Source organism: Lontra canadensis, unplaced genomic scaffold (genome assembly GCF_010015895.1).
Source record: "Lontra canadensis isolate GAN:19392208 unplaced genomic scaffold, GSC_riverotter_1.0 scaffold7, whole genome shotgun sequence".
In the NCBI taxonomy this organism is placed as follows: Eukaryota; Metazoa; Chordata; class Mammalia; order Carnivora; family Mustelidae; genus Lontra; species Lontra canadensis.
Window position 1 is genome coordinate 26,465,135 of NW_022631001.1, and position 21,790 is coordinate 26,486,924.

General features: G+C 37.8%; 1 protein-coding gene across 10 annotated transcripts in view; it reads right to left on the minus strand.

Annotated features, from left to right (window-relative positions):
• The window catches only part of NUP98 (nucleoporin 98 and 96 precursor), a 118,939-nt gene that overhangs the window by 17,222 nt on the left and 79,927 nt on the right, over positions 1-21,790 (minus strand). For all 10 annotated transcript variants that reach the window (XM_032853242.1, XM_032853240.1, XM_032853244.1 and 7 more), the window contains 8 exons: positions 17,119-17,301; positions 16,253-16,409; positions 14,405-14,837; positions 12,722-12,951; positions 11,100-11,366; positions 5,743-5,900; positions 4,722-4,865; positions 2,123-2,265 (listed from right to left, as the gene is read on the minus strand). In XM_032853242.1, the coding sequence (XP_032709133.1) occupies positions 2,123-2,265; positions 4,722-4,865; positions 5,743-5,900; positions 11,100-11,366; positions 12,722-12,951; positions 14,405-14,837; positions 16,253-16,409; positions 17,119-17,301 (1,715 nt within the window). The remainder of the gene's footprint in view (positions 1-2,122; positions 2,266-4,721; positions 4,866-5,742; positions 5,901-11,099; positions 11,367-12,721; positions 12,952-14,404; positions 14,838-16,252; positions 16,410-17,118; positions 17,302-21,790) is intronic.

The following is a 21,790-nucleotide window of genomic DNA, read 5'->3' on the forward strand; positions in this document are numbered from 1 at the left end:
TCATTCTCCTAACAGTTTTTCAATTATTAACAATTTTTAATTTTTTTGAAGTCTAGTTCACCAATTTTTTCTTGTATAGATTATTTATTTGGTGTCAAAACATCTCTGCCTAACTCACGTTGCAAAGATCTTCTGGTTTGGTTTCTTCTGTTTTCTGGGTTAAGTTTGAAATTTAGGTTTCTGATCCATTTTGAACTAGACAAATAATAGAGATAAACAATAAAACCAAAAGCTAGCTGTAGGTAGACCAATCAAGAAAAAAAAAAAGACACATATTACCAGTATCAAGAAGGAGAGAGACATAGTTATAGATCATACAGACATTTAAAAAGGATAATAAGAAAAAAAAGGATAATAAGGAAAATGTTATGAATAACTTTATGCCAATAAATTTGGGGTAACTTAGGGAAACAAATTCCTTAGAAGAAGCAAATGATTGAAAGTGATTCAAGAATAGGGGCGCCTGGGTGGCTCAGTGGGTTAAAGCCTCTGCCTTCGGTTTAGGTCATGATCCTAGGATCCTGGGATGGAGCCCCGCATTGGGTTCTCTGCTTGGGGGGGAGCCTGCTTCCTCCTCTCTCTGCCTGCCTCTCTGCCTACTTGTGATCTCTAATAAATTAAAAAAAATTTTTAAAAAAAGGATTAAAAAAAAGATTCAAGAATAAATAGAAAAAATCTCAACAGACTAGTTAAGAAATTGATTTTATAGTTTAAAAACGTTAACTGAACTTAAAATGTAAAACCACTCATTTCCTTAGTAAAGAAAATTTAAAAAACAAGCCCCTACATTAGGATAACTGCAAAAACACATTAAATAAAGGACTAATATCCAGAATATATAAAGAAATATTTAACACAACAAGACAACTCTATTAAAAAATGGGCAAAAAAATGTGAACACTTTTGCAAAGGAGATATAGAGACAATGGTAAATAAGCACATGAAAAAATGCTCAATATCATTAGTCATTAGGGAAATGCAAATTAAAGCACTACTTTAGTTATTTATATTTTACCACAATATAAAACTATTATTATCTAGGGGCACCTGGATGGTTCACTCGATAGAAACTGAGGCCCATGTCCAGCTCTCTACTCAGCAGGGAATATGCTTGTCCCTTTTCCTCTGCCCCTCCACCCCACTTGTTCATGCTCTCTAATAAAAAAAATCTTAAAAACAAATAAAAACTGTATTATCCTCTACCACAGTTACATACTTAATACTTTAAAATATTTAAGGAACTGAAATGAGATAGGAGTGATTAGTTATGACTGGGAAAAAATTCCTTATTGTTTCTGATATGTCCAATAGTTCCAATAAGATAGTTTAAATTTACTGATTATAATAATAGCATGTGTTCATACACTGCTGTAGGATAAATAAACCACTGTTTATTTAGGATATTTAGGATAAATAAACCACAACACCACCACACACACACAATGAGATGTTATTATATGCCCACTAAAATGGCAAAATTTAAAAAGCTGACAATACCAAATTTTGAAGAGAATATGGAACACCTAGAGATCTAGGTGGGAATGCAAAATGATATAAGCACTTTTGGATATATTTATATCCAAAATATTCATGGCATTTTATTCATCACAGCCAAAATCAAGAAAAACTATCCATCAATAAATGAATAAATTATTCAATTAAAAAAAACCTTCTAATACACATACGCATAAGTCTCAAAAGCATTATGTGAATGAAAGCAGCCAGACACAAAATTTAACAGAATGATCCCAATTATGTAAAATTCTAGAAGAGCGAAATTAATCTATAGTAACAAAAAGTCAGTTAGTTACTTGTCTGGGGGTGGGGACTGATTGCAAAGGGGCTTGAGGGAACTTTTGGGGGGTAATGTAATGCTATGTTAATTATGAGTTACATTGTATTAAAATGCACACTTCAGTATTTGTAACTTATATCTTCTTAAAGTTAAGCACTTTTTAGATCTCTACCCCTAGTTCCAAAGTTCTCTGCATTCAACCACTATAAATTATAATTTGTTAATTTATACAAATTTATGGCAAGTTGGTTTCACATTTAAGGGAAAGAACTCAGTAAAGGACTCCCTAGGGCTAATTAAGCCCTACCATGCATGGCTCTGACTTACCTGTCACTGTAGAGTTTTAGAAGGTGAAAGCAGACATCTTGAAGTGGTCTCTGTGAGTTTTCTTCCTCCTTTACCACATAGCCCGAGCCCTCCAGGTATGCAGGAAGGGGGGAGCAGGCATACCTGTCAGCCTCAGAGGAATTCTGAAAGAAAGAATTTGATAAAACAGTCACCAGCTACAAGTGTGTTTCAATAGATGTGATCATGTATCATTAACAGACATATGTATTAAGAATGATGACATCCTAATGGAATGTGTCAAGGATCTTAAGCTTATTTTGCAGTGACACGGCCAACCTGTCTTCAAGGGACTATCAAAGGCTTTGGAGAGCTGTCATTAATCCTCATACTTTCTTGTCATAATTCTTTTTTTTGGGGGGGAGGTCACAGTTCTTATACTGAGTTTCTTTAGTGTTCTCTTTCTCCTGACAAATGGTATCAAAGATAATAACTATAGACAGTAGGAAAAGAGCTGAAGAAATGATGGCTTTTTTTGGACAGAGATCACAAATAGGCAGAGAGGCAGGCAGAGAGAGAGGGAGGGAAGCAGGCTCGCTGCCGAGAAGAGAACCCGATGTGGGGCTCCATCCCAGGACCCTGGGATCATGACCTGAGCCGAAGGCAGAGGCTTTAACCCACTGAGCCACCCAGGCGCCCCTGATGTAAATATCTTCAAAATACATTTGACCCTTGAACCACACAGATTTGAACTGCATCTGACTCTTGGTTACAGCTCAGGTCATGGTCTCAGGGCCATGAGATCCAGCCTCGGATGAGACTCTACACTTCTTCTCATTGATTGAGCTGAGACATCCATCTTCTCCTGCTTTTGTACATCAGAGCTCCTAGTTCTCAGGCTTTAAACTTGGACTAGGACTTACACCATCACCCCACCACCTGGCCAAGCCCCCTGGACTTGTTCTGAATCACCAGCTTTCCTGATTCTCTGCAGATGGCAGAGAGAGAGAGGAGGAAGCAGGCTCCCCGCTGAGCAGAGAGCCCGACGTGGGGCTCAATCCCAGGACCCTGGGCTCATGACCTGAGCCAAAGGCAGAGGCTTTAACCCACTGAGCCACCCAGCTGCCCTGAAATGATGGCTTTAAAAACATTAATAGTGGCTCTTGGGTTGCTCAGTTGATTAAGCACCAGAATCTTGGTTTTGGCTCAGGTTATGGTCTCAGGATTGTGGAACTGAGGTGTGGAATCTGCTTAGGATTCTCTCTCTCCCTCTGACCCTCCCCCTACTTCTTGTACTCTCTCTCAGGAAAAAAATAAATTAAAAACCCTACATTAATAATACTTTTTTAAAAAAGATCTTATTTGGGGCACCTGGATAGCTCAGTCAGTTAAGTGTATGCCTTTGGCTCAGGTCATGATCCACGGTACTAGGATCAAGCCCCACATCGAACTCTCTGCTCAGCAGGGAGCCTGCTTCTCCCTCTCCCTCTGCCTGCTGCTCTACCTGCTTGTGCTCTCTCCCTCTCTCTCTCTGTCAAATAAATAAATAAATAAATAAAATCTTAAAAAAATAAAAATAAAAAAGATTTTATTTATTTATTTATTAGAGAGGGAAAGAGGGAAAGAGAGGGAAAGCGTGGCAGGGGGGAGCAGAGGGACAGGGAGAGAGAATCTCAAGCAGACTTCTTGTTGAGTGTAGAGTCTGATCCGAGGCTGGATCTCACGGCCCTGAGACCATGACCTAAGCTGTAACCAAGAGTCAGATGCTCAACCAAGTGAGCCACGCAGGCACCCCCTCACATTAATAATTTTTTTTTTTTTTAAGATTTTATTTATTTACTTGACAGAGAGCACAAGTAGGCTGAGAGGCAGGCGGGGGGTAGGAAGCAGGTTCCCCACTGAGCAGAGAGCCCAATGTGGGGCTTGATCCCAGGACCCTGAGATCATGACCTGAGCCGAAGGCAGAGGCTTAACCCACTGAGCCACCCAGGCGCCCCACATTAATAATTCTTTAACCTCAACACAGTTAAGGCATATGATATTTAAAGGCAGATTTTTCAGGCCTGCTAATTTGGGGCTATACCAAACTTGAGGTTTGGCTGTATCTCAAGGAATTCCCAAAGGACTAAGACAGCGTTAGGAAAAAAGAAAAACCCTCTCATTTGGGGGCAGGAAAACTGCTTTAAGAAAGTCAACTGTGGAAACATCATATTAAATAAAATAGAAGGAACACTTGGAGAAGTTTAAGAGTAGCCCTGTCCAAAGGCAGGAGAAAAGTTTCCCATCCGATTTCCTGGGTCCATTTCAATTTTAGGTACCTTTTTTTTTTAAAGATTTTATTTATTTATTTGACAGAGAGAGATAACAAGCAGGCAGAGAGAGAGGAGGAAGCAGGCTCCCTGCTGAGCAGAGAGCCTGATGCAGGGCTCGATCCCAGGACTCTGAGATCATGACCTGAGCCGAAGGCAGCGGCTTAACCCACTGAGCCACCCAGGCGCCCCAATTTGATGGTACTTTTAAAGAAAGCAGTTAGGAAAAAGTATTATGAAGTATGACTTGGTGTTTTTTTCTCTGCAATACCTTTCTGGCAAATACAGAACTCCCCCCATGACTCTTGGTTGGCTCTACTGAACATAAATACCTGAAATGCTTCTTCATACATGCTGAGTGCCCTGGAAATGGAGGCTGTTGGTGGAAGCAAATACCACAGATGCACAGCCAGGGCACGTTTCCAATCCAAACATGAGCACACATTGATCTGCCTATGCTCTGTGAGCTGCCAAACCTGCAGGAGACAAAATCATCACCACAGCTATGTGTCATACATTATCTTGTTACTTCCCAGATCTGCAAGTTACTCACTTAGTCAAGTAACATTTTATTTCTTTTTTTAAAGTAGTCTATCCCTTCCATGGGGCTCAAACTCCCGACCTTCAAGGTCAAGAGCTGCATGCGCTACCAACTGAGCCAGCCAGGTGCCCCTATTTAAATAACATTTTAAATGAACTAGACTGGCAGTGTTAATGATCCAAATATAAAATACAGTTTCCTTGGTGGCAGGTGAGAGGGCAGATTTAGACTATTGGTGCTTTGAGAAGAGATAGGAACCGCAGAAAGTGAAGAAGAGGTCTTCTTACTGCCTGCAGTTGCCATCTTATAAAACTTTAAGTTGTGCATAAATTCTGACCAGCTACTTCACTGCTGGAAAGTGACAGCAATATGTCAATCAGACAGGCAGCAATGGCTTAAAATAATTATGCTTTATCACCCACAGAATGAACAGAAGTGGCTATTAAGAATGAGTGATGTCACATGACATGAAAAAACGTCCATATAGTTAATTTACAGAACTACTGTGTATAACTGATTTTATTGGAATATACACATGTGTAAATATGCACACATATATGTTGATACGGACTTACAATATGTCTGGAAAGAGACTATAAATTATTTACGTTATTTACCACTAGGATAAGAGATACGGTGAACTTCAATGTTTTAATTTCTATATGACCAGTTTTCTTTTACAAGGTATGTGATGTACCTTTGTAATTTGAAAATATTTACACAGAAATTTAAAAACAAGTTGCTTAGTTATATGTCATATTATATGTTATATGAGAAAACATATACAAGTTAATGAGAAAAGAGGAAAGTACCGGTTTTCCAGCCAACAAGGCAAAGATACGCAGTCTCTCATCTTGGATGAAACAGTTAGCTTGGAGCTGTTGCCAATCCACCAGCTGCATAGTAAGCAGCTCCCGGACTGACTGGCTACCCACCAGCTGGGATAAAAGAAGGGCAAGACGATGATCACCTACAAGAGAAACAGTTCTCTGGTGATTGCGAAGATTAACAGACTTGCGGAAAAACCTGGGGATGTTATCTTATTTCTTCTAGTCCTCAGGAGGGAGACCTTTACACTGTTACTGCTTTCTGCAGTAGTCCCAAAACACTGACCAAGAACTTACCATTCTTCTGCTTGGGTAGAAAAAATTCAAAGTAGTTTAACCTAAATTACATAAGACTACATAGTGTACAGAGTTCATTGTTAGATCTATTACTTCTGCAACCCTAGATAAAGTACTTCATCTGTAAAATGGAGCAAAGAATTATCTGATTCAAAGGTGTGTAGTGAAGACTTGAGATCACATAATTGAAAATATGCCCAATGAGAATGGCACTGAGAAATGGCAAAATGAAACCCAGACAAAATGTGTGTGTGAGAATCCCTGACTCTCTCACTCTCACAAGTCTAGTCATCTCTATTACTAAACATTTTTAAGTACAAAGGGCTGAGGCAATAAAAAGATATTCATTAACTAGAATGTGAGGGAATAGAAATTCCAGTTGATGAAAACTTCCAGCTAAGCTGTAAGTTAAGAGAAAAATGCTTTGTTCCAGCCTTTACTACAAACCTCCTCTAAGTCGATAGTCCTTCTCCTCTTGTTTTTGTATATCGGTCAGTGCTTAAATGTCTATATAAAATACCATCCTGCCAGAACTGAGGCTCTCATCTCAAAAGTTTCCTTCATAAATTAGAGAGGCCTAAAGGAAAAAAATCATGCACCAGGAACACATCAGGAAATGTGCAGGACACATGGTCTCTCTGTATACAGGTAATCAAAGCATGACTGGATTATGATTCATTCAGTAAGTGTTGTAGCTCACTTGACCATGAGCTGCTAGTTTTCTAGGTGAGTCATACCAAAAGGAAAAAAGAAAAGATTATTTCAGTGTATCTAGAGAACCCAAAAGAGAGGATTTATTGGCCAAGATGTATAATTACCCTTGTCACTAGAGATGGTGGAGTTCAGAGCTTGATACAATATATTCATTAAGATCCTCTTTGCGGGGCACCTGGGTGGCTCAGTGGGTTAAAGCCTCTCCCTTCAGCTCAGGTCATGATCCCAGGGTCCTGGGATCGAGCCCCGCATTAGGATCTCTGCTCAGCAGGGAGCCTGCTTCCTTCTCTCTCTCTGCCTGCCTCTCTACTTGTGATCTCTGTCAAATAAATAAATAAAATCTTCAAAAAAAAAAGGATCCTCTTTGCTTTGATTACAGTCAACACTCCAATTGGCTGTTGCCAATCCCTGACTTTTCAAGAAGACTGTTCTCATTGATGAGGATTCTAGGTTACTTCCTCAAGTTAATTTTAGTGTATGGCACAAGCTAAGAATATAAATTAATCTTCTGCATATGAATATTCAACTATCTCAGCATTATCTGTTGAAAAGACTATCCTTTCCATCTTTAAATTATCTTGGCATCTTTGTCAAAAATCAACTGACTATAAGTAGAAGGGTTTTATATTTGAAGTCTCATTTCTATCCTGTTCTATTTTTCTATGTTCATTCTTATGCCAGTACCACATTGTCTTGACTGCTGCAGCTTTACAGAAGTTCTGAAAACAGACAAGTGTTGAGTTTCCTGATTTTGTTCTTTTCCAAAACTGGTTAGGTTTCTTACATTTCCAAATAAGGATCAACTTATTAATTTCTGCAAAAATGTCTGTTGTGGGCATTCTGATAGAAAATGCACTGAATGTATAAATCAGTTAACAACACTGAGGTTCCCAATCTATTACTGGTTCTCAATCTGAGTGGTTTTGTTCCCCAAGGAACATTTGGCAATGTCCAGAGGTTTTTTTTGGTTGTCACAACTGAGGGTAAAGGACTCTTATGGGCAGAGGGCAGGGATGCTATGCTACTAAGTATCTTGCAATGCCCAGGACAGCCTCCACAACAAAAAATTACCAGCCAAGAATGATAATGGTGCTGAAGCGGAGATACATTCCATGAATGTGAAATGTGTTTCTTCATTTACGTAGATCTTCATTTCATTACTGTTTCATAGTTACAGTACAAGTCTCATTTTTGTTACATTTATTCCTTAATTTTATTCTTTCTAATGTTATTGTGAATGCCATTGTTTTTCTAATTTCATTTTTGGATTGCTTGTTGCTAATACGTAGAAACACAACTGAATTTTGTACACTAATCTTGAATCCTGAGATCTTGCTGAACTAGTTTACTTAGTCCCACTGCCTTTTCTGTTGATTCCTCAGGACTGTACTATCGACATACAGAATCATGCCATCTTTGAATAAAGACAGTTTTACCTCTTCCTTCTTAATCTGTATGGCTTTTGCTACTTTTCCTTTCTTGATTACACTGGCTACAACATCCACTACAATTCTGTATGGAAATGGTGTTCCCAGAGAGAAAAACGAAACAAGATGAAACCAGAGAGGGAGACAAACCATAAGAGACTCTTAATCTCAGGAAACAAACTGAGGGTTACTGGAGTGGAGAAAGGTGGGAGGGATGGGGTGGCTGTGTGATGGACACTAGGGAGGGTGTGTGCTATGGTGAGCACTGCAAATTGTGTAAGACTGATGAATCACAGACGTGTACCCCTGAAACAAATCATACATTCTATGTCAAAGAAACGAAAAACAAAACATTCCCCCATCCTGATCAAAAAAAAAAGAAAGAAAGAAATGGTGTTCCCAATCTTAGGGTGGAATCTTCAGTCTTTCAATATGATGTTAGCTGTAGGTTTCTGTGCATTTGCTTTGACATCAGGTTAATAATGTCATCATAGAACAAGATGGGAACTGCTCCCTCTATTTTCTGAAAGAGTTGTAGAGGATTGGTATTACTTCTTTAAAACAGTGCTGATGGGGCGCCTGGGTGACTCAGTGGGTTAAAGCCTCTGCCTTCAGCCCAGGTCACAATCCCAGTATCCTGGGATCGAGCCCCGCATCGGGTTCTCTGCTCAGTGGGGAGCTTGCTTCCTCCTCTCTCTCTGCCTGCTTGTGATCTCTGTCTGCCATATAAATAAATAAAATCTTTTAAAAATAAATAAATAAATAAATAAAACCGCGCTGGTTACCAGTGAAGACATCTGGACCTTGGCTTTTCTGAGTGAAGATTTTTAGTTACTAATTCAACCTCTTTACTTGTTATAGATCTATTTAGATTTTCTTTTTCTTGGGTCAATTTGGTAATTTGTATTTTCCTAGGAATTTGTCAATTTTATCAAAGTTACTGAATTTGATGACAGAATTTTTTATAGTAGTCCCTTTTCTGTAAGGTTAGTAGTGATGTTCTTTCATGCCTATTTTTTGGTAATTTGTGCCTTTCTTTTTTTTTTTTGCCGCTCCCCGCCATGCTCAGGGTAGTGAAAGTTTTGTAAGCTTTCTTACTCTTTTCAAAGAACGAATGTTCGGTGTTATTGATTACTGTTTTTTTACATTGTCATTTTCATTGATTTCTGTTCTAGTTTTTACTATTTCTTCTACCATTTGGTTTAGTTCTTATTTTGCTAGTTTAGAAGCTCAGGTTATTGAGAGTGCTGAATCCTAACCACTAGACCACCGGGGAGTGTCTAGAAGCTTAGGTTATTGACTCGAGGTCTTTCTTCCTGTTGAGTAGATATCAGGTAACACTGAGAGCTTTCAAGTATTTTATCGTCTTGAAAAATTTTTTTTTAAGATTTTTATTTATTTGTCAGAGAGAGAAAGAGAGCATAAGCAGGGAAAGCGGCAGGCAGAGCAGGCAGAGGGAGAAGCAGAGACCCTGCTGGGCAAGGAGCCTGCTGTGGAACTCGATTCCAGGACCCTGGGATCAAGACCTGTGCTGAGGGCAGACGCTTCAATAACTGAGCCACCCAGGTGTCCCAAGTATTTTACATTCTTGATATTGTTTAGTTGTTCTATCAATTATTAAAAATGGATACACTGAATCAACGGTTTTTAGTAAGCTGAAAGGTAATGCCTTGCCAAAAGTTTAACCTTAAAAAGGAAAAAAAGTGGGGGGTGGGGGAAGGAAAAAGCAGAGTTTGTGAACAAATAAATCTAAGGACTTGACTTCTGACACTCCTTGAGATCTTCCTCTGCTACACATATATGTGTTGGTGAGCAAAACTTTCTCTCTTTAATGATTCATAATCTTTTTAACTTTATAAAAGGCCAATGCTGAAGATAAGTTTCCACTATAGAAAAATATATGAAGATCACAAAAAGCTAAACATGTAGTGACAGTGGAATGCAATTGTCCGTGTAGAAAAGTTCTTGATTCTAGCTTTTCCTATGCTTGTTCCTTACAATCCAAACTGGCCAAGGCCTCCAAAAATAAATCCAGTTGATGGCTCTAATTATTTGGTTTCCGTAACAAGGTTTCAGTAACAAGATTTGATCAGGGATTTTATTATACACAGATTAAACTGAACTATGCCATCTTTTATTCTTACCTAGATTTATGTCTGGACAGTTATCAAATACTTGCTAAATGCCTCTCATTAGTGGAAGGGAAACTAATTTAAAAAAGCACAAATACAAAATGGGAAATCCTTGGGGAAAAAAAAAAAGTAGATATCTCAACCTGGAAATTAAATTTACACACTTACTTGAATGAAATAAGTGAATTAATACAAAATACCTGTGTTTAAAAGGTTCAGAGAATTGATTATAGGGGGAGGAAAAAAACACCTAAATGTCAAAAAAGGAATTTGCTAACATGGTACATTTGTAGATAAAAGAATACAGAGAAGCATTTGAATATAATATCTGTATTGGAGATCATGAAAAGAATACCATCTCTCTATATATGTAGCAGGGTACCATCTTTGAAAAGTTTACAGGTATACGTTGCTTTGTGTACAAAAATTTTAATATACCTTATATATTACAGAGTAAACAGTCCAAGTACAAGCTGTACATTGAAATGCATAAAGTAAATACTGAAGGATTTAGGTGAATTGGATTTATTGCTTTTTGCTTATCTCTATCTTCTAGTTTCATTATAAATGCATATGTAGAAGCAAACTTAATGCTTAAGGTTCTAAAAAGAAAACTAGAGAACACAGTCCCTATTCTGGAGGAACCAGCAATCTTCCTGAAAAGTTTATACTTAATTCAGGCTAGAAGACAAAGGCAAATCTACATTAAGGGGCAGGAACCACTAGTGAGTAGGATGTAGATAAGGATACAGAGAAGGACCATATGCCCTACCTGACTGCTGGGCCAGAGAGCAAGCCTCACTGATCCTCTTGCCTGTGAGGTAGCTGAAGACAGCCTCCACAGGCCTGTCTTTTCTGGTTAAGGAGACTTCCTCCTCAATCTGAGGTGCAGCAGTATGGGATAGCCAGCGAGAGAAAGTTCTTCTTCGCTCCAGAATCTGAATGTATTCACTAGGCTCATCCAGTTGGCTGTCAGGCTCCTTCAGGTGGCCCCATAAGGCTTCACATAATGTCCATGTTAGGCTCCAGTGCTTCACAACTAACAAGGACAGGAAAACAATGCTATGACATGAAGTCAAAGTACCTACACAGAGGACATCACTCTAAATGTGACATAAAAATACATAAATTAATACATACCCCGAATAACCACTTAAGCTGATTGCCCTTAATCTGTCTCCAGCTCACTCTGCTGTGTCTTACAAGTTCTAGAGGTGTGGAGTATAACTGCTTGTTCATTCCACGTTCCTCTGGTACTTATATAACAAATGTAACTCTATGCACCTTTAGATTCTTCTAGCTGCATTATGGCTAACATAATCTCAAATGACAGAGAAAAGTCCTCCAACTTGATTACATTCTGCTTACAAAATGCTTTAAGAAACATGAAGTGCTCTAAAAACTTGCAAGGGAGTCTTCTCTCCTGTTAGGAGAGAGCCTAACATTTAGTGAGCCTAAATGACACTGTTCAAAGCACTTAAGAGGAAAGCCATCTCTAAACTACACAATGTAAATATACAGTAGTTGCCATCTTCATTTTACAGATGAGGAAACTGAAGTACAGAGCATTAAGTAACTTTCAAAAGTTATAGGCAACATGTAGCAGAGCGAAGATTTGAACCCAAGTAATCTGAGTCCAACTCTACATTCTTAAGTACTATTCATATTGCTCCTCAGGAAGGAAAGTGAAACAGAAGCACTGTTTACCACTAAGCCAAATACAAGTATACATGGGAAGATGATGCACGTTTGAAAAGAAGATGAGACAACTGAAGCCAACACAAAGAAATGAATATACACAATTCTCAAAACGTGTGGTATGGAAGAGTTTAAAATAGTCACCATTCTTGAATAATGGTGAACTATTATGAAAGGTAACATTAAGATTTTTCTATGATTTTAAAATAGTAAGTTCCCAATTTTAAAAAGCCCTTTACCAAAGTACTGGTTTAGAGAACCATGGTCACAATAGTAATAGAAAGGTAATGGGAGAGGTTAGGAAGGGAAGTTAGGAACATTAAATTGTTGGGAGGACCAAGTGGTACTTAAGCTGGACATGGAAGAATGGGTAGGATTTAGAAAAGCAAGAAGGAATGGCTTTTTCTCCTTATATTCTCTGGGTGGCAGAAGGAATGCAATTTCAAATATCCAAAGAATTTGGCTATAGTTCCTATAAAAGAGGACTTGTATGTTAAAAGCCTTAAGAATAATTGTAAAACTGTTATCATTTCTCCTTCCTTGAGATTTTGCTCATTCCAACTCAACTATAGACAAGCATGAGCTCAGGCATCCGCTCACTACATTGGCCTAAGGAAATCTGTCCTCCTATGAACACATGCTTCTATGGCAGTTCCTGCAACATCAAAGGTTAGAACAGAAACAGTCCACACTCACTTTGAGCTTCCAGAAAGTCTCCTGATGCTTTCTTAACCCAATTTGCATAGTCATGAATGACAGCAACTCCTGGATTAGGGACAATGAGAGGACACAGCTCATCCACATGCACAGTGCTATGTTTTAATTTGAGCTCCAGAGGTATCTGGTATAACTGCAGGTCTTCATCTGGCTTCTTTTGTCTCAAACTGAGCTTTTCCAAATGAACTTTGAATGGAGACTCAGTAAGGCTATAAGACCAAATGACAAACAAGACCGAAAATAAAGACAGATGCTAGAATTTTCCTACATATCTTTGTTTCTTTTTATGATTACAAAGAGAATGTAAAACATTTCCCTCTGATTTTACAGAAATTGTATTTCTTTACGTCAAACTATAATGAACTTATTTGCTATATAATGAGTAGACAAATCATTTGGCCCATGTATTCAGCCAGGTTATAATAAGCATGGGAATCAATACAGTTCAGCTTGGAGAGTGGCTTCAACATGTATCTAGACACTATGAAATCCAAGGGCCAAAAGCTACTGTGGAATATTGATTTCTCAAATTACACTTAGTAAGGTCTCAAAAGTTGTGAGGCTAAACTCATAAACACTGTAGAACTGACTCTAAATTAAGATGAGTATATAATCAATCCAGCCTTGATCTGACTTTAAGATTGATATTAACAACTTTCAAAATATGACATCATGCATAACCTAGGTTTAGGATCAACATTACTAATGGTGAGGTTCAAGAGATATTGCTGTTTTGTATTTCTTCAGCGTCAACTTTAAAAACTGAGCATAATAGGTAATCAAGTCATTTAATCTGTAATAAAGACAGCACAACTTGTTACACAGAGTAAATAGGAAAACGTTATATATTTTGCACAAAACAACTGTATGCATACTGCCTAATAATTGCCAGAAACTATAGATATATCATCTGCATGAGATACATATACATACACATGCATACATGTATATATACATACACACTCATACGTATACACAAATTATACAGAACTGTAAACACATAAATAAATGTTAATAATGTGGATTATGTAGCAATATATAACATAATACAGTTATCAGATGTCATCATTTTTCTTTTTCTTTTTTTTAAATAAGGTTTACACCCAATGTGGGTCTTGAACTCACGAAGCTGAGATCCAGAGTCATATGCTCTACCAACTGAGCCAGGCAGGAGCCCCCTATCAGATGTCATATTTCCAAATACTTATGCATGGATTATACACAGTTTATACATTCACCTGACCAGGCCCAAGATAGAGGAAATGTGCTTATTTGAGAATTATACCTTATATATGAAAAAAACACAAATATCTAAGTGAGAAAAAAGGAAAAAAAAAAGTAATAAAAAGGATGGAAAAAAAAAAAAAGACAAAATAAGGAACGCTGCAGCATCAGCTTTGGGTCTGTTACATTTCCAAATAAAGTTTAACCATTAAATAAGTATTATATACTCTTCACATCTTGATGATACAAATGGGGTTATCTTACTAATCACTTTAGTTTTTAATTATACAAAGATATTCTGCTATCTAAAGTTGTACTAAGAACATTTCTAGAAAGATCACAAAGCAGGGACCTGATTTTGGGTCTCCTGACAATGAAAAGGTTTTTCTTACCTACCAGGTTGTCTTTCTCAAAAAGCATAAGGAAATTGTGACTCACGATTTAACAGCAACTGGATTAGGCAGGAATCCATATTCCATAGAATCGGCAATCTGATGATTTTCTAGTTCAGGAGAGCCACTCAGCTGTTCTCCACTATTAGCAAGAGTCCAGTTGGGGCCCCAACCAACTCGAAATGAGCGTCCCATAAATAGAGCCATGTCCATCAGGAGTTTCCCCTTGCCATAGGTGACAGACTTTTCAAGAGGGACTAGGCCTGGTTGTCTGCGTGTACCCACAGTTTTCAACTGAACTTCAGGGGCCGGGCTGGGCACTGTAAACACAGAGGTCAGGGGTGGAGGGACAGACCAAGGGGATGTGGATGGGATATTCATCAAAGATGCTGCTCTGGGAGTACGACATTCTTGTACAGAGGCACTTGGTGAAAGAAAAGTTCCACTAGTAAACTTTGATTGTAGTAGTAACCCACCAACTGAAATAGGGGGGAAAAAAAAAGACTATTAGAAAATACAGTCTCTCTTGCTTCTCAAACAGCAAAAATCAGTGAGGTTGAAATTACAGTTTTATCAAACCAATTAAATCAGACACACATGATAAGCAGCAAGTCAGTCTGTGGAATACTCTTTGAACCAGGAAATCAAGGCTAGAATTTTAGTGATGATGATGCCAACAACATTAACATTAATAACAAACACTACTACTACTATTTTAAAGAAATTATTAAGCTCTTATCTGTGATTCTGTATAAGCCATTCGTATACATGGTTTCATTTCACCTTTTAATAACTTCAGATGAACAACACTTTCATCCTCATTTCGTAGGTGGGAAAACTGGGCTCAGAAAAGTGTTTATTCCAAATACACAAAGCTATTAAGTGGCAGGATTGAGAGATTAAGCCCAGGGAAGTCTGACAACAATGCTCATGCCAAATGTTACCATTTCATAGTCCGTAGAAAAAACTTAGTAAGATCAAAAGTCAAATTGCCACCACTCTAATGCTCAATGCTAGACTCAATAAAACAAAACCTACTGAGGCATCTTGTGCCCTTCAGAAGGACAGTTCTTATTACTACTGCCTGTTCTCTAATACTTTTAAAACAAGAAGTCAGTTATCGAAGTATGAGATTTTCATGTAGTGCCCATTATGGAAAAGGTTATAGTTAATGTTTAATTGATGGTTTATTAGTTGAAATATTTTTAAAAAGGAAGTTAATAATAATAAATTTCAAGTCTTTCACTTGAAAGAATTGAAAACTAAACACCTAGTTTTTAAGGCAACATAAATCTTTTCCTGGTATTTCCTCTGGCTTTCAAAACGTTTTGAGATTCATTGACGTCAATACTCTATCCCTAATCCCACACAGTTATAAGCCCCCAAGAAGAAAAAAGGGAAAGCTTTAAAATCAAATATTACTTCCCTAAGAATTTGGGGAGGTTTAGGAAAAGGTAGAAATCTGACAGGTTTTGTGCATTTTTTTAAGAAGCAACATTTGCCCCTGGAAGGCTATAAAATAAGGATAGCATGAGGACTGCACGAAAAGAGTACAGTGCAGGACAACTTGCTCATTCCTCTAAGGTGCGATAAAAATTAGAAAATCTGAGTTTATAATCTAATCCACATTCATAAGCAAATAAAAATATAACCTGAACAAAACACAAATGCTTTGTTGTCCATATTTAACTTCTGCATCTGCATCAATAAAGCTGATTATGGTTTTTAAAAATTGGCTCACCTAACATATTTATAAGAGTACATCTCCTCCTGCCATTCTTATGCCATATGCCTTTAGGGGGATATTTGATAGAGAAGTTGACTCAGCTTAGAAGAAGACAGGTGAAAAGCAGGACTTTACAGCTTTCTCATAAAATAGCATTAGTTACAGTACCTAAAGAACGGGATTTTGATGAGTGGGATGCTGAAATGGGGAGTCTGGGAGAACAGATTTCTTGAGAAGTATCTGCTTTAGAAGGAAGGTGACTGAAGCGTTGATCCAGAACCATATCTACATCTTCTTCATCAGCAAGCAATGATGCTTTCATGATCTAAAAGGCAATACCTATAGAATGAATGTGCTCCCCCAAATTCAAAGGCCATAAAAGAAAAATGCAGTTTCCAATAACCAATAAATTGCTTTGCCTGAGGCTGTGTCCAGAGTTAGTATAATATTTGTGTGGCTGACTCTATTACACTGCATGTGCCTGGATGGTGGAAATTGCAGAATACTTCTCTGTTTCTAGAGTCTCGCCAAAGCCTGGCACACAGCAATTGCTCACTTGTTTGCTGAATGACTAACTTCAAATGTAAGACAAAGGCTCAACTTTTAAGACATCAAAGCCATAGACAGGGGGAAGCTGAGACAGAGTTTAAAGAAACCTGTGTCTTCTAGGCTATTAAAAAAACCTTTATGGAGCACTTTCTAGAGCCTCAAAACCACACTATGAAGGAAACGAAGTATATTTTGTATAGAAAAATTAGTGCTCAGAGATGTTAAATGACTTGCCTAAAGTCACTGAGTAATAGTTACAAAACCAGGGTTAGAATCCAGGTCTTCAGAATCTCAATACAGACTTCCCCTTCCCTCCCAGAATGGAAAAATAAAGCCCAAACCCAGGCCATATTCTTGTTTTTTCCTCACTCCAATGACCACTCAAAGCTCTTCAGTGAATAACCAAGGAAGGAGCCTGAGGTTATGAAAGGGAGATAAAAATTAGTTTGGCTTCCTGTTGTAGTAAGGGTAGGTTAGGACTTCACCTGTAAGACATGTGGATTAATTCCCAGTGAAGATGCAATGTGTGTTGAGGCAGACACAGGCTCCTGATCCTCAGGCACGCTCTCTTCTAACATGGAATCCAAAACTGGCTCCTGGGTGATATCTACCATGTCACTGTCCAGTTCCACAACCCTCCCTAACTGCTCCACCTCTGGACTCTGGCTCTGTAGACAGCAGAAAGATCAGGGAAGCAGCATTAAATTACACCAAACAGACATAGAGCTTTTAGACCATATCTAGTTTTCGGAGTATAATATAGCTATGACAATGTGAGGTAGCATATTTGCTAAAAAGGATTTCATAATAATTACCCCAAGCCCCCCATGTATGTACTTGGGGTCCACATACAGATTCATGAGATCATCCTTTGGTAGTATCTTAAGGTCTGGTGTCTGAAACCTAAGCCCTACACTGAACAAATGGTGGTTTTCAGAGAAAGATTATGCCTTACCTCATTTAGCTAGCAAATATAATTCTCTGATATACATAGGATTGACCCTGCCCCGTCACACTGTCTTGTAGCCAGAAGCCATTGGGAAAAAAGAATAAAAAGTACAAATACCAAAGTCTCCATTAATTTTGCATTTTTTAAAAAAACAATTAGAAAAAATTTCCAGTTAACAATTTAGGCCCTGGAATTTATCTTTTGGGTGACTGAATCCTAAAGGTTAGCTGGGCCCTACATGTGCAGTTACCATGTAAGATGTGAGGAATGTCTACTCTAATTACTCAAAAAGGAAAAATAAAGTAATACCAGAAACAAATTTTTTTTTTTTAAATATAAGCTCCACACCCAACATGGGGCTTGAACTTACGACCCTAAGATCAAGAGTTGCAGGCTTTACTGACTGAACCAACCAGGTGCTCCCTAGGAACAACTCTAATCTAGGAATCATTTTTTTATGTTCAAGTGCCAAGAGTTAGGATTTACATTTATTAAGCAGTTTTCAAGATATACCCATGAGTAACAGTTTATGATTTGAAAAGGTAGTAACTCCTCAACCTGAAGCACACTGTAAAATAACTGGTTCAGTACAAATCATTAAGTATGTCCTAAACTTGCATATTACCTGGTAAAATGCTAACTAACAAATGGCTAAACCGATTTCATGAAACATTCTCAAATTCAAGAAGTTTTACTAATTATTTTTCTTATCATGGTATCATCTGTAGATTATTAATCTTCCAAAGTTTGGGGTTTATCTTCCTAAGTGGCTTACTTCATGCTGACCCTTAGATGGATGCTATTATGTAACAGGTAGTTTCAAAAATAATTTCATGATTACTTTAGGCAAAGAAACATCCATTAGTGTAACTTTTTCAGCTTTATTTTTAGTGGTATATTAGCTATCATTCCCTTGCATTCCTTTATTTATTTATTTTTTTGAAGATTTTATTTATTTGATAGAGAGAGAGAGACAGCGAGAGAGGGAACACAAGCACAAGGAGTGTAAGAGGCAGACGCAGGCTTCCTGCTGAGCAGGGAGCCCGATGGGGGGTTCGATGGGGTCGGGGGTCTATCCCAGGACCCTGGGATCATGACCTGAGCCCAGGGCAGATGCTTAACAGCTGAACCACTCAGGTGTCCCACCCTTGCATTCCTATAACAAATATCCTTACAAAAAGACACCATTTAGCAAGGTATTAATAATCCTTCCATTTGTAACTGTAGAAAAATTGAGCTGTTGGATACATAATAGTCACTTAAGACATGAAGAATCCCCAAGGATTCTGCTCTAACAAAACTGAAGGCTAGATAATGGTGAAAGGCAAAAATGATAGTATTTTTTACCTACTGGAGAGGCTAACTTGATGTTAGTTCTGGAAAAAAAAAAAGTTAAGTAGCCATGATCACAATGCTCCCATTTTTTTTTTTTTAAAGACTTTATTTATTTGACAGAGAGAGATCACAAGTAGACAGAGAGGCAGGCAGAGAGAGAGAGAGAGAGAGAGAGAGAGAGAGAGAAGCAGGCTCCCTGCTGAGCAGAGAGCCCGATGCGGAACTCGATCCCAGGACCCTGAGATCATGACCTGAGCCGAAGGCAGCGGCTTAACCCACTGAGCCACCCAGGCGCCCCTACAATGCTCCCATTTTAATTATAAGAATTATGGGAACACTCTAACTCCAAAAGTTCTCTCGTAAGTTAGTTTTTAACCAATTCACTTTTAGTAAAAGTTATTAAACTGCTCCATATATCCTCTTTGTCAACCTATCAGTTAGGATACCCTCCCTCTGTTGGGGTCCTATAACACCCTGTCTAAACCTGTTTTTTATGATTCATCATGATATAATAGGATTTCTTGCATATGCAGTATGTACTTGTCCCACCACATTGTCAAAGCTTGAAAACAGAGATTATGGCCTACTATTCTCTGTAGCTATCACCAAACACATTGTTCAAGTCAACATTCATCAAACATTTTCTTCGTCAATTATACTGCTTAGTGTAGTGCCTGGCACACACTAGAGAAGGCAATTAATATGAAAGAACAAGGAGTGAGGATGTGTGAAAGGAAAGGAAAAAGGGGGAGGATGGTTTCAACTTACACTACTCAAACGAAGAAGTAACAGCAAGAGATGTTCACTTAGAACATTTTGATGAAATCCTCCCATTTTGCCTTAAACAACTCAAGCACAGACCTTATTTTTAAGAAGTGTGCTAGGGATCAAGGTTTTATTCACTCTACCCTCACGCACAGACTTTAAAGCCATGAGGTATCATGTAATAAGTGGATAAGGGGGAAGTGAATGACTATGAAACTATGAGGAGCTGGTTAAGCTCCTAAGACCCCCATCAGTGAATTTTAAGTACATCTAAGCAATTGCAGCAAACTCCCTCAAAAGATGACTGTGTACTTATTTTCAGAGAAATCTTGGGAGATCAGATGCTTCTTCAAAGCCAGTCCTGAAAAGAAAAATAGACTAATAATAATAATATTAACAGAAAGATGGCTCAGAAGGAATGGAGGAAGTTTAAAAAAAAAAAAAAAGCCCTTGGGAAATTTATGGAAAAATAAGGCAGATACTTGGAAAAACAGCCAAACAGAATATCCCTTTCATATTCTATAATCTCTTGAAAGTAGATCTTATTTATGTTTAAAACCAGCACAGTACATTACAAATCCTAAGTACACAGATAGTATCTGTAAAATGACTCTCTTTTTAGATATCTGGAGGGTGAGGTTTCATGAGTGAAACCTTCAATGATTTTAGAAACCTTCATTTTCCGTCTCACGAGAATCTTCCTCATACAAACAAAGCAACCAATACCCTAAAAATAAAGCATCCCTTAATCTAGTACATAAAATAATTCAAGCAGGTAAAGTAAATCATGACACCTTTTATTCAATAAAGGGTGAGCAACCAATCCACGGTCAAACAGGTATTTATAGTGTTCTTCCCCCCCAAATAATTTAATCCAGTGTAACTACTACTGCTGCCTACTTCCAAAATTATTTGCTTTCTAACTACAAAGAATGTTTTACATTCATTTGGCTAGAAAATTAACCCTGTCAACATTACCGTGTTTTCCGGAAAAAGTTCATCTCAGGGTTTCAAGGACTCACCAAGTAAGTGTGTATGTTTCTACACATACATTCAGGGATATTACAACAGGAAGTATAGGACATTGCAACATTAATATCTGAAGCAAGAAGATTTGTAGTAAACATTATATATATATGTAGTATATATTAATTACATAAAAATATAAAATATATATTTAACATATATAGAGAGAGACTTACTGGATAAATTTAGCTGCCGTTTTACTTTTAAAAGTATACACAAGATAAAATAGAATTTTTAAAAATCCTAATACTTTTTTCTTTTAAAAAAATTTCTAACTCATTTGAATGTACTGAGTGAACAACAGTAAGCTGTGAGCAAGTAAACTAGTCTGCCTCAATGATACTGAACCCAAGTTCAGTAAGAGGTGGAGGTAAAAAAGGCTATAGGTAAGGTCTCTCTGCCTGAATGCCATCTGAGGTCTTTCAACAAATGGTTCTGAACCCTGTCCTCGTATTTCAATCACCTGGGGGAAGGCATTTAAAATATAAATATGCCTGAGCCCCATGTTGTATTTATGAAATTAAAGGTCACCAAAGTAGTGTTATAGTCACCTGAAAACTGGATCTCAGATCAGCATTTTGGAAATAATGTTCTAACACCAAAATGTTTCTGCAATTCCCTGATTGACCTGTGTGATGAAGGCATTTCTGCCAACATTTTCTCTAACTTCAAAGGCATAGAAGAGATTACTATGTAAAGATTTAGTTACGTTAATGTTTCCTGGTTGCTTAGATTTACCTCTTAATCTTAAGAACAAACTACAAAGAGGGGAATGAGAGCATTACATAAAAGGCAATGGGATGAAGTGACCATTAAAAAAAAAATCAATCTTCCTAATACCTAAAAAACCCTCAATTCTCAACTCCCAAGAACCTGAGATTGTGCGTAGGAAAAAAAAATGCTGTATTGGACTGAAGAACACTGTCCTGAAATCAAGCTCCTCAGGAAGCCAAGTGACAGTGTGAAGATAATCATCTTGACACCAGAATAAAAAGACTGCGCCCTCTGTTCCCAGTTCATTCAGATGGCACAAGGATTTTCCTCATGCCAAGTAAAATGTAGGTCTTTGGTGCTAGTAACAA